At 36.5% G+C, this 14,201-nt stretch overlaps 1 protein-coding gene and 1 long non-coding RNA gene across 9 annotated transcripts in view; one reads left to right on the top strand and one right to left on the bottom strand.

The window, feature by feature from the left end:
- PHACTR2 (phosphatase and actin regulator 2) overlaps positions 1 to 14,201 on the top strand; it is a 252,289-nt gene that overhangs the window by 230,911 nt on the left and 7,177 nt on the right. For 5 of the 8 annotated variants that reach the window (XM_073219694.1, XM_073219690.1, XM_073219692.1 and 2 more), the window contains one exon: positions 3,481 to 3,557. In XM_073219694.1, the coding sequence (XP_073075795.1) occupies positions 3,481 to 3,557 (77 nt within the window). Of the gene's footprint in view, positions 1 to 3,480; positions 3,562 to 14,201 lie in introns of those variants that run through there. The other 3 variants (XM_073219695.1, XM_073219691.1, XM_073219693.1) reach the window with 1 other exon arrangement.
- LOC108398115 (uncharacterized) overlaps positions 1 to 14,201 on the bottom strand; it is a 44,795-nt gene that overhangs the window by 21,079 nt on the left and 9,515 nt on the right. The window lies entirely within an intron of this gene.

Below are 14,201 nucleotides of genomic sequence, written 5' to 3' on the forward strand. Positions count from 1 at the left end.
ATGCATTGTCTAAACAGGTCCTAGGAAAGACAGATGTTAATCCTATACAGAGATGTTGCTTGGCCTGTTTGTGGTAAGCAGAAAGCACTTACCTCCCCATGGCATTGAGCTTGATGAGGAGTCAAGAAATTCCCTTCATGTTCTAAATAACATCTTTATCAAAGAAATAAGCTAAAAACATTGAAAGGTTGAACGTTTTGATTAATCCTGGCATCACAGGTCATGTGGTTTGAGAAGGCAGTGGGGTCCATCTAGTCATCAAGTCACCTGTTACTTCTGGCCAGGGGGACCCCTGAGCTGACTGAGCATGATAAAGCAGATCTCCCGTCACCAGTCATCACCAGCCAATTCTAAACTTAGTTTCAGTCATTTTTGTTCCTTTTTCCTCTCTATAATTTTCCTGGTACCAAAAAATACTGTATGTGTTTGGTCTCGGTGCTGTCTCCTGGGGGCTTGTTTTATTTCAATCTTAGAAATACCTGGTTTTGGTTCAGTGACTTCCCATTGTTGGTCCAACTCAGCACCATTTGGGCTCTGGTCCCACCATACCAGCCTGTCTCTTTCTATCCCAGGAATGGCAACAAAATCAGCCCCACTTACACTTAATGTGAAGAGTCCTGAGGCCTAAATTCTGGTCTCATTGGCATAGAAGGAAGTTAAGATTATTGTACATGTATTTCCCTAACAGTTTCTTTAATTACTTTTTTTCCTCTGTAACACTTTCAGGAAACCTTCTCTTTAAATAGTAAGAGGAAGGAACTCTTGGAGTAACACTATGGTCATTTTTCAGTGAATTTTTAAAAATATATTGCATTTCTCTAATTGCCTGTAGTCACATCTTACTGATATGTATTTTCAAACAACGAGTCCCTATAATGTCACATCAGTCATTGCCTTTAACTGACTCACCATTTCTAATTACTCAGTAGCACACGTGACATGGATCTGAGGTGATTGTCTTGATGACCTAGGCCCTGAAGCTCATTTTATTGGAAAGTGTGTGGGATCTGAAAAAAGATGGCCTTTATATGAGCCCCATGTTTGCTGAATGCCCGTTTGATATCTAGAAAGTTATTCCACCTTGCTACACCTCCATTTTATTATCTGTAAGATGAGAGTCTCGGAACAGTGTTTGGGTTATCAACTGCTTTGCAACAAACCACCCCAAACGCAGTGACTGACTTGGCTCACTAACACATCTGTGCCTTGTTGCTCCTTGGCCTCTGTCTGTCTCCATGTGGTGTCTCATCCTCCAGTGCCTCTCCTTGAACCTTGCATTTCTCACAGTGGTTTCCTGGGATTAGTTTTTTTTTACATGACAGCTGACTTCCAAGAAGAAGGAAGCAGAAGATGCCAAGCCAGTTAAGGGCCACATCCCAGAGTGGCACAGCCTCACCTCTGCTGTGTTCACAGCAGGTACAGGACTCACCCAGATTCAGGGCTGGAGAGACAGACCCCACCTCTTGGTGAGGAAATGGCGAAGTCACATTGCAGGCGAGCATGTGGGAGATGCGCATGTATATTGAATATTGAACTGGCTCTTTTGGGAAGAATGTGTACGTGTGTATATGGTCATAAAGAAATTTTAAATGTTACTAATATGGTGGATGCGTAGCACACAATTTAAAATTTAAAAGAAGCTATATAGTGCTCTTTTATGTAGATTTCATATCCTAATTGATTCTAAAAAAAAGCTCTCATTGATTTTTGCCAGATTCTTAGATTGGTAGCCAACTTACTATTGAATAAAGATTTTGCCTTATTTGAGTCTCCTTCAGTGACATTATCTTCTTGCATATAGTAGACTTTCTATATGCAATGAAAGAGTTGTTAGTAACAATCGCAAACTAGAATTTAATTCATTTTGCTAAACCCATGCATGACATTTTATTGAATACTTAGTGTACAAAGCACTTTGAAAAATGCTCTTAATTGATTCTCATAATACAGTAGGGAATTCTCATTCCCACTTTCCAGGTGGGAAAGCAGGTTTTGGAGCAAGTGTCACACAGCTCTTAAAGGTATAGGTAGGACTAGAATCCATACCTTTTGACTCCAAGTGTACTCCTTTCCTTTCCTCTACTGAAACCTTACCTTTGGCAAAGGAATTAAAATGGACATAGGGACAGGATTCTTTGCCTCTATCCATATTAAAATACCTCCTTTCAAGGAAGACTTTTTGATAGATGTTAATTCCTAGTTGGTATAGAGCATCTTCACTATTTCAGCTCCTGGTTCTAGGTATCAATTTTTACAGTGAGAGAAACAAAGTATCCTCACTGTTGATTTCACCTGTGAATCAAAATGTACAGCCTTATCACGGGACACTGGGACCCACAAATACCTCTATGCTTGTTTCATCTCTTCTAAAAATGAGTAGCAAGAATTATTGACATAGTTCCCAGCCACAAGTTCCCCATAGAAACTACAGGGGCTGAAAAGTATTATTTGGGGAGATCAGACAATCTGTGACATAGCATTTAAATATAATATTGTAAAGGACATGGGGTGGGGAGCAGGGGGAAGCTTGTATATTGCACAGTGACAGTTAGTGAAGGGAGAAAGCCAGAAAGAGGCCTCAGAGCTTTCTTCTGTCTTCCTTTTTCTAAAATTCATCATTTTCCAGCCACAAAGTAGATTTTCTTATCTCTCAGTGAAGTCATTCTCTGTGATTTGTAAACTGATTCTGTGTTTTGGCTGATGAGTCCATTTCTCATAGAGGTAACAGGGATGTTTTTATTAGTTTTTTTTTTTATATAAGGAAAATGTTTTTTGTAGAAAAATTGGCAAATAAAGACAAGCACAAAGTTGAAGCCAAAAGTGATCCACGATCCAGCCACTGTTAATAGATAACTAACGTTAACATTTTGTGAGTATCTCAGCATTTCAACCTGAAGAACAGAGCATCTCTTTGAACCCCAGTATATACATGGCATGGATTATGTGTTCAGTAAATAGTAATAGTGATAGCATTCAGTTTGATATTTTCTTTGAGTGGCTTTAAGTACTGTGGTGAGATTTTTTGAATTCTAATTGTCCAAACTTTCAATATTGAAGGATAAATAGCAACTACCTTCTCAGTAGCTTTGTGGCAGCTAATCAAAGCCACATTGCTGTGGGTGGCATTAAATGCAGAACTTCCATAGGAAAATGATAGTGTGTCTCAGAAAATCTCATGACCTCCACTATCCTTGTGGTCATCGAGGGTAAGGGACATGTGTATGAATCACAGATCAAGCCCAGGATGAGTTTGGCAAAGGCCCTCTTTCTCTCTGCCTTTCTGACAATTGAAGGAAATTTGTCCTGCCTTTAGTGAGGCTATAGTATGATACTACTTTGATACACCTTTACCTGGTAGAAACTAGGAATCCCTTTCTCCAAGATATTTTCTACTAGAATGTATGCTTCACTGATGCTGAATATGCTGAGGAAATATGTGCGCTAAGTAACAATTCTGCCTTCTATTTTTTTTCTATTTAGGCAGCAATAAGGAAAGAACTAAATGAATTTAAAAGCACAGAAATGGAAGTTCATGAAGAGAGTCGACAGTTTACAAGGTAGGTAGACAAAATGCAGTTTAGCATATTGAAATTGATGTAAGAGGGTAAGTTTTATGTGGTGTGTATTTTACCACAATTAAATTTTTTTTATAAATACAGTTTAGCATAGCACCATCTAATGAAGATTTCTAAAATTGTCTTTTATTTTTTTTTCCACCCCAAAAATCTGAATCATTCTAAAGGGCTATGTTTTGGGTTTTTTTCTTAGTTTTATTTTCTGAGCCAGAAGACAAGCATCAACACATTTATTCTGCCCTTGAAGGGACTCAGTTGAAGTTTAATGCTCAGAACAGGGGCTGCTGAGAGCCAGTGTGGGCATCTATGTGTCTGCTTTAAGCTCCTGGTAGACATAACTTAGAGGGATGGAGACTCAATTTTCAGGAGACATAACTTTTAGAGTAGGAGTCCAGTTTTTACTGGTGCCACCGAAGATGGCTATAATCCTACCCTTTTCCCTCCCAGTGCCCTCTCTGTCACAGGCTGCTAAACCCCGAAGGGACCTGAATGATCATGTAGTCTGACGCCCACCCTTCACAGGCGTTCTATTGATTCCTGTCTCACAGGTTTACATGCCTTGCTTGATATAACAGGTGTGTTCCTAAAAATTTGCATGCCCATCAGATCTTTAAGAACTGAAATGTTTAAAAACATAATAGGACAGATGATTACATGTAGAAGACCATGGTAGGTCTTTCTGGAAAACAGTACAGATTCCCAAAGCTAGAACCAACCTCTGGTAGAACAGCCGTACACTATGGTACTATTGTATCTGCATGGTTCCTGTTGGTGATGGCGCTCCATGCTGGGGAATGTGTCCCACAATAAAAGAAGTAATGGTATAACCTAGTGATTGAATAAGTAATCCCTTTCCAGAAGTTCATGGGGCCTGCTTGCTCCATAGCTATTGCTCCTATAATAATGTCTGGTATGCAGAAAAAACTCCCCTTTCACCCATGGTATTTCTTACTTGTTTTGTATCCTTCTATATCATGTTTATTTTTAAATGCATGTAATGCTTTCAGACATCCTGAATGTATAGGAATGTAAAGCCCTCTGTATGAGGGCTTTATCCTATCCTAATCTACTCTGGGACCAATCACTTGCCCATATCAAGCCAGACCTATTTTTCCTTTCCTTTTCTCCTTTCCACTTCTGGGGTCAGGAAAAGTTTGTGCTAATATCTTCCCCTTGTGGTGATACCTGTTCAGTAAAATTGATCATCATAAGGTGGCTGGATATTTATGGTGACATCCAGCTGACTGGGACCTTTGGGCAACTAGGAAGATGACATATGTTTGTGCTGTTGAGTCCTGACCCCTGAGAGGTAATGACTGCATTCAACCTCATCTTTATCATTCGGAACAGTTTTACTTCTGCATAGTTTTCCTAGAAATCATAGTATCTGGTGACCTCATTTTCCTTTGATAGTATTATATGAAGAAAATACTACAATAGAAAGTAGGTGATTTTTTAAAATGAATTTTTATGGAAGTTCTCATTTTATGAAAAATAAACATTCTGAAAGAGGTTCTTTCCCTTTTGTACACTTTGAACAAGTTAACAAGAGTAGGCTGCAGGGAGAAGTAGAGGTTATTTCTTTTATATATTTGTATTTGTTCTGTATACAGAAATAATATTTTCTAATTAAGCATTCAAATAGTATAATCAATCAAGTAAAAATGAAAACCCCATTCCTTTCCCAACTTCATTCCCATTCTTACAATTAACCACTGGTAATAGTTTGGTGTAGCTCTTTCTAGACATTTTTCTGTGCATTTACAAGCATGTGTGAGTATGTATACACACATATATACACATAAAGGCTTACATGTGCATATATATAACACATATTTATATGTATGGTATATATATGTATAGTGATAGGGTTATCACACACACAAAATAGTATCTAAAAACCTTTTTATGCTAGTATATCTCATTCATTTAGTTACCTCTATGTTATTTCATAGATAATATACCATGTTATTGAACAATTATTCTGTTGATGGTTATTATATTCTCAGTTTTTCATTAGTAAAACAATACTGCCTTGATTTTCCCTATATCTTTATATGTATCTTCATAATATATCAATACTTATTTCATATTTAATATCTATAATATTTATCATAAATTTTATTGCACATGTGCCAATATTTGTCACTCTCTAGCATTTGGTGGGGCAGGAGGCAGAGACTATGGATCTATATTCTAAAGAATAAACAATAATACTCATTTCATTGATTTCTATAAGGTTTAGCATCTTTACATATCTTACTGACCATTTATTTTTTATTCCTATTATTTGCTTTGACACATTTTCTTCTTGGTTGTCTTTTTCATATGAATTAGTAAAAATTTAAATATTGTAGATATTGGCTCTTATTACATATATCACCATAGTTCTCCCAATCTGTTGTTAACCTTTTAACTTTTTTTTTGCTTTTTTTTAATTGAAGTATCGTTGATATACAATCTTATATTGGTTTTAAATATAGAATACAGTGGTTCAACAGTTACCCATATTATTAAATCCTCATCCCCACTAGTGCTGTTACCATCTGTCAACATAGGAAGACATTACACAATCATTGACTGTATTCCCCATGCTGTACTGCTATCTCCATGACCAACTTATATTATGATTGAGAATTTTTGTGCCCCTTTATTCCCCTCCCTGTCCGCTCCCAACCACCCCAGCTCCTCCCCATGATAACCACTAGTCAATTCTCAGTGACTATAAGTCTACTGCTCTTTTGTTTATTCTGTTTTGCTTGTTTTTATATTCCACAAATAAGTGAAATCATATGGTATTTGTATTTCTCCTCCTGGCTTATTTTACTGAGTATAATATCCTATAGATCCAACCATGTTGTTGCAAATGGAAGGATTTCTTTTCTCCTTATGGCTGAATATATTCCATTGCGTATATGTACCACATCTCCTTATCCATTTAACTGTTGATGGACACTTAGGTTGCTTCCATATCTTGGCTATTGTAAATAATGCGGCAATAAACATAGGGGTGCATATATCTTTTTGAATCAGGGATTTTGTTTTCTTCGCGTAAATTCCTAGAAATGGAATTACTGGGTCAAATGGTATTTCTATTCTTAGTTTTTTGAAGAACCTCCATACTGCTTTCCACAGAAGGTGTACAAATTTACATTCCCACCAACAGTGTAGGAGAGTTCCCACTTCTCCACATCCTTGCCAGCACTTGCTATTTCTTATCTTTTGGATAGTGGCCATCCTGACTGGTGTGAGGTGATATCTCATTGTGGTTTTGATTTGCATTTCCCTCACAGTTAGTGATGTGACGCATCTTTTCATGTGCCTATTGGCCATCTGTATTTCTTCCTTTTAACTTCTTTTTAATGGCTTTTCTTTAAATTTTTGCATTCAAATTTGTTTGTATTGTTACTGCTTATATCATTGTTTTGTGTCTTATGGAAGAAGACCAAGTTTATAAACTTTTAAGTTCAGTTTTTATATATGCTTTTTTTTTTACACTTAGCTCTTTCACCCATTGGGCATTTATTTATGTGTCTGATTCAAGAGAATAATCTAACTTTACTTTGTTCTAAATCAATAATTAGCCCAAAGCCACTTATTTCCCCCTTGTGAAATTCTTTTAATATACACATGGGTCAGTTTCAGGATTTTTTACTTTGCTCTAGTGAGCTATTGTCAATCCTTATACTGTTTCATACTGTTTAATTAGAATAGAATTGTAGTGTGCTTTTATATCTATTTTTTCACCTTTAAAATTCTATTGGCTATTTTTATGTACTTACTCATCTGCAAAAGTATACAGTATGCTTGCTATATTCCATAAAATAGTCTATTGATATTTTCATTGTTTAAGTAAATATCAGTACATGCAAATAGGGATGAGCTGCATTTCAAGAGAAAATCGTAGGCATTTTTGGCAGGTGGAGGTATTAGCTTACATCAGTGGTAAGTTTTCCAAAAAAATATATTGATTAATATTCTTTAAAATGTATTTCCAGATAAGGAAAAATTAAATATTCATATACTATGATACATATACCTTGCTTAAGTACTCTTTAAAACTTGGCAGTAAAGAAAATGTCTACTGCTATTTTTCTGTTAATTTATATTACATCATTAGGTTGAATTCCAATGAAGAAATATTGTGGCTTTGAGATTTATAAAAATCATGCATATGATTTTCACATAGTTTTCAGTATTTCTTTTAACAGGAAAAAGGTTTGGTAAATACTGTAAAATCTAATAAAAATAGTACAAAAATATGATAATGTTTACATTTAGAAAATTGGTCATGTAGAAGATAGTGGTGCTCTTAGCACCAGCCACCCTTGGAGGGAATAAACAAGCAGTGGATCATCACCTAGCCCTGTAAATACAACCTAGATATATAACAGTCTACTTACTGGCTCTCCTTATTAGTGCCAGACATGATCTCCTTGTATCAAGTAAGCCTTCCCTTCAGAACCTAAGTCCATTAACTCCCTGTGATTTGAGGTGGTTAATAAAAGGGTTGAAACAGACCTGCTGCTTCTATCCAGGCACCTCTGTATCCAGAGAGAATCTCCCGAGAGATTATCTCTCACAGTGACCTGTCAGTGAGCTCTAGAAGAATCCATTCCCATATATATAGCTTCTGTACCTTTGGAGAGATACACAAAAAGCTGGTAACAGTGGTTGCTTCTGGGAAGAGAAATTGGATGGCTAGAGGCAGACATGGGAGGGAGACTTTTCACCAAGAATACAGAAACTCATCTTCTTGAACCTTTTGAATTTTTGAAACATAAATATGTGCAGTTAACCATATGAGGGGTATGAGGGGTAAAGTGCTGACCTCTGCACAAAAATCTGCATTAACCCCTCCAAAATTAATAGCCTACTGTTGACCAGAAACCTTACTGATAATATAGTCAGTTAACATATATTTGGTATGTTATATGTATTTTATACTGTATTCTTAAAATAAAGTAAGCTAGGGAAAAGAAAATGTTTTTTTTTCAAATTGTCCCAAATCTCCAAAATATTTTTCAATGTATTTACTGAAAAAAAAATCTACATATAAATGGATCCACACAGTTCAAACCCTTGTGTTCAAGGGCCAACTGTATTATCTAGTCAAAAAAAAAAAAGCTGAAAGAAAAAATAAAGGATCCATTCCTTAAGTCTTCTTTCTGTCAGTGAGGCTTCCGTCATAGTATATTTTCTTGAATAATGTTCTGGAACTAATAACTGTGACACTCTTGCTGTTGGTATACTGAGAAGATGCCTCTGAAACCATCAGGAATACATTCTGCAACATGTTTCATCTGCAGTGGTGAAGAATTATAGTAATCCACCCTTCCATCTAATTCTTCCAGTTTCTCCCAGTATTTTTCAGAAAGCTCTCTGCATTCAAGGATGAGGACAAGTGATTCCCCCCCAAGAATTCATCCTGTGGCCTGGGAGGTACCAGGCTCTAACCTCAGTTCCTTAGAGCACATGCTGTTTGGCCACATCCTATGTTTTCTGCCCCCAGCAGGTGCCTGCCTAGCCAGCTAGCCCACTGTTCAAAACCCAGAACACCATTTGAAAGGCAATAGGATCTGTGTGTTTTGGAAGGAGACTGCCATGGCAAAAAATAAGCCACTGACCTTTCCGTAGTAATGATTTCCACAATTTAAAATAACTCTCTAAACCTTAAAGACAAATTGTAAGAAAGGCTGAATTTTACTAAAAACTATACTTCAAAATAGTTATAGCTGGTAGGTAAGGTTATGGGTAATTATAATGTTCTGGACTTCATAGTTTCCAAATTTTTTGAAGTGTGAACATGTATCAGATATATAATCAAGAGAGAACATTACTTTTAAATATTAAATTTTGAATTTTGTAAATGAGAACATTTTTTTAGATTGTGCAATATATCACTTTCATATAATTTTATTAATTTTTAAGTTATTTGCTTATTATCAATATAATAATAATTATATTATTAAGAATCACTGAGTCCAAAGAGTCCTCAATAGATCATTTGCATAATTTGAAGTAGAAAATTCAGCTTTCTTAAAACTTTTCTTTAATTAGCTTGCTTTATTGTAAGAATACAGTATAAAAATACATATAGCATACAAAATATATGTTAACTGACTAAATAAAGGCTTATTTAAGTAGTGGTGTATTTTATTTAAAATTCAGATGCATAGAAAAAAAGATAAGAAACGAATATAAAAAACTCTTAATGATTTGTTATAATGTGGGGCTACAGAGTTTTCCCTACTTTTAAAATTTTCTTAATGTGGTTATGTTCAGGTGTGTGTGTGTGTGTGTGTGTGTGTGTGTGTGTGTGTGTGTGTGTGTGTGTGTGTGTGTGTGTGTGTGTAAAGCAATTTGTCTCATTTTGTGCCATCTTGAGTTACTACTATTCTATGTGGATTTGCAGATAAAAGTAAACCACTCTTTCAGCTTTTAGGTACCAAAGTATGACATGGCAGTAACTACACAAGGGACCATAATAAAAATTAGTTAAGAGGTCCTCCACAGAGAAATGAGAAGGCTGTTTCCACAGTCATATTTTCTTTCAGGTAGCAAGTAACAGAGCATTTGCTACCTGGACAGAAACTTTAAAAAGTTGAAAAATGCCACTTTAACCATCAGAGGTGAAAGCATGGCTCATATTTGAAATAATAAAAGCCTGTTCTGCATGAGGTCTGGCTTCTCAGGTGGGACATGGAGCTGTGGTTTAGGAGAAGCTCCTCATTTGTTTAACATAAGTATGTATGCCTGTATCAATGAAACCCTTTTAGGTAAGGCAGAAATGAGTGTTTCAGGATTTCTGTATATATCAAAGAAGAAAATAGTATTGTACATTTGTGACTAATTTTATGTTTTATATTATCTGAATGAATTTACAGAAAGGTGAGTAAACTTATATATATTAATTTGTGGAGGAACCATCTTATAGACAAAGATTATCTTCCCTGAATTCCATGACTTAAAAATAGCTTGTCCCCCTATTCACTTTCTCTCAACAGTATGACAATGAGAAAAATATATTACAATTTTAAAAAGAAGAAGAAAATATATATAACTTCAAATTTAAGTTTCAGGAAAGACCTGGGAAAAGGGTGGACAGAAAGTTTAAGTATCCTTAGGGCGCAGTACAACTATTGCTCCATCAGCTTGAAGCCTCAAGCCAAAACTGTCATTCTGTCAGATAGGCAGACTTCTCAGGAGATAAAGCTGAACTTCTCATATTTCAAAATGAGTGCAAACCACTGAGTAGCAACAAATTTAAGAGCAATTTGCATTTCCTGTACCTCTAACCATAAAATTTTAGACCTACATTTGAAGATAAGATGCTTAATTTAAGCAGGATATAAATGTCCTTTCCTGATTGGATAGTGCAAGAAAATATGTAGGGGTTTTTTTTTGTTTTATTTTTAGCCAGATCTGGGCAGTCCATATGAAGAGAGGGTTCATTTCTGACTCCGAGCTTTGTCAGCATATTATTGCATTCACACTGCTGGTTAGTTGGTCACCCTCTTGTTTTAGCCAGCCCTTGAAGCTATACTGATGGCCTGTGACCTTCCACTGAGTTCTGACTGTGGAATTCACTCTCTAAGGGATCCATGGGCACATAGTGTCAGCAGAAAAAACAAAAAGCCTGATAGTATCCTGCTAATTTTTGGAAAATTAAAAGCAGGATACTTTGAGGAAAATGCTGGGCTGTAGAAAGTTCTAAATCTTTTCTGGTCCACTGATTACTCACCTTGTTTTGCAACTCAATTTTTAACTTACCTTCTTCATTCCAAAGACATTACCAATGGGAAGAGAAAAAAACCTCTCATGTTATGTCTCTCCACATGTTTGAATTCAGGACCAAATAAAGATTAGGACATTGTAGAATGTTTGGTGTATGAAACCCAGCAAATCAGGAGAGGGCTAAAATAATTATTAAATTAGATGAGTCTGTATTTAATTCCTAGAAAAGTTGAACCTAACAAAGAGGGACCTTTGGTAGGTCATAGTGTGAAGATTCCTCAGGTGCAGCAGATTTGTCTGTATTCTCAGGGCCCCCAGAGCTCCTCCTCCCTCACTGTGATACAGAGAGTGGCTTGTGTTTCTTGCAACGAGGGAGGCAATGCTGCTCCTTTCAATCCCCAAGCTGATCACTGGACTTGCTTCTTGAGTAATTACAAAAAGTTTGTGCATAGCCCATTCTCATGGAGTTCCCTTTGTGGCCAAATACAAATGTTTTTGAGACAACTGTAGCTGTCAAAAGTGCAGCCTGGCACATGGAACAGGACTTTCTCTGGTCAAAATTGATTAAAACTAACTGATGGATGTGGAAATCCAACAGATTGCCTTTTCCATTCCATTCTGTGCACAGGGCACCAAAAAAGCCTTTCAATGAAAGTATGGACGAAGACATGTTTTGATCTCATAGTCTAATGTAGGTTGGGAATAGAGTCTAGAGCCAAGCACTTTCACTTATCAGCTATCTGTCTTGTGAACATGACTTAGCATCCCTGTGCCTCAGTTTCCACATTTGTACTAAGGGGATACAAGACTATCAGACCCATAGGATTATTTTGAGGATTAAACTAGGTAATATATGTATAGCACTTGGCCTTGTGCTGGGCATATAGTAAACATTAGTAAATATGAGCTATCATTATTATTATTGTCTGCATCTCACATTTCATGTAAAAAGTTTAAGAGGTTTTCAATTTCTCTTTGGAAATTTTTTTTATAGGATTTCCATATTTTTCTTCAGGTTATGTTTAACTCTGCCCAGAAAGCATGATGGAATGTCCTATGAAATGGGGTATCATAGATTAATACTTAATTGTAATCAATTTTAGGGGTCTCATTATTGGACTCTTCAGTTACAAGAATTATAGAAATAGTTATCAAATTACTTTCTAACTACCCCTGTATTCAGTTATTTGTGCGTCCAACAAATATTTATTGAGCATATTGAGTCAGCCAGGCTCCATTCTGGACTCTGGGAATTTAGACCATGTCAGATTAGGTGCTTGCTCTCACGTGGTTATGTTCTAGTGAAGGAAACAAACCATTAGCAAATAAACAAATAAATAAATATGATAATTTCAGCCTGTGGTAAGTACTAGGGAGAAAATACAACAGCATGCTCTGAGAGGGACAAGGGTGGATACAGATAGGATGGTCAGGAAAAGAGCCTCTTGAAGAAATAAAAGCTGCTCTGTGATTTAAATGACAAGAAGGAACTATCAGCACTGTTAGGGGAAAGAAAAACATTCTACCCCCAGTGGTGGTCAGTTAATGTGGAGGGACCAAGGGCCTGAGGTAGCAAAGAATTCTGCATGGTCACAGGGCAAAGAGAAGACCGAGGTGACTGAAACAGGAGTATGATCTCCATTTAACAAATGTAGAGCACGGAAATTCACATGCCTGTCCCAGGTTATGGTTAGGGGTAGACTTAACAATTGAACTCAAAGTGGACACATTCCTATTTTCATCACAACATGTTTGCTTGTTTTGGAAAACTTGGTGTATCTTATTTTTATTTTGACTTTTGGAAAGTCAAACATGGAAAAGTAATATAACAAGCCCTATGCATCCCTCACACAGCTTCTCCAATTATAATTTATGGCTGATCTTGTTTCATCTGTTCTTATATCTTTAATTTTTCATTTTTTAAATGATTTGATTCTACACAGCAAAATCTATTAAGAAGTACCATGTCCCAGATATGGTATTCTACAGAATACAAAAGTGATTAAGTCAGGTCTTTCCTTAGTGTCTCACAATCTAAGATCTCATACCTATACAAAGATTATAGGCTGTGATAAATGACTGCAATAGACCAAGTTTTATGGGAACACAGGTAGAAAGCAAGTAAGCCTCTCTGAGAGGTGGAGAAAGGGGTGTTTGTGGAACTCAGAGTGAGGTTGTAGGAGGTAGATGAGGGAAAGAAGATGAAGAGCATGAGCACAAAAGCAGAGAGCATTTTGGGGCAAATGACTAGAACTTAGGGTATCTTGGAAGTAGTGATGGAGCTATAGCTAGAAACATAGTTGAGCCACATCCTGAAAGTCCTCAGTCACCACTATTAAGACATTTAAATGCTGTTTTTTAGGGAATGAGGTATAATACAATGATATTAACAAAGAATTGGAATGACTGGATCAGTATTTATGATGCTAATGCTAGTGACCATGTGGCCCATATTTGATCTCAAAATCGATGAGCCGGGGACCAGGAAACAAACTAGGAGACTGGTTTACTAGGGCAGATGAACATTCAATTATACAAGACAAATGAAGTGCTAACTGGAGTTGTGTAAAAGTGAAATCACAGAAGTAGATTGAAGGGATGGATCAGATAAAGCTTTATGGAGAAGATGCCTTTTGGTCTTGATCTTGAATATGAAAACAAATGGAAAGTGAAGGGAGGGGATTGCACTATTAGGGAACAGCATTTCAAAAACACAAGGGCTACAAAGATGCAAGGAATGTTCAGGAACTCCAAAGGATAAGAAGCCAACTAGCTAACATACTGTTAAAATAGTGCTGGCAAAAGGTGGTGAGAGGGCTTCCTTGAATTAAGATAGGCAATCAAGGCAGGATTAGTAACTAGAGTAAAGGAGAGAAATGAGTTCCAATT

This window comes from Manis javanica, chromosome 13 (assembly GCF_040802235.1).
Source record: "Manis javanica isolate MJ-LG chromosome 13, MJ_LKY, whole genome shotgun sequence".
NCBI classification, from domain to species: Eukaryota; Metazoa; Chordata; class Mammalia; order Pholidota; family Manidae; genus Manis; species Manis javanica.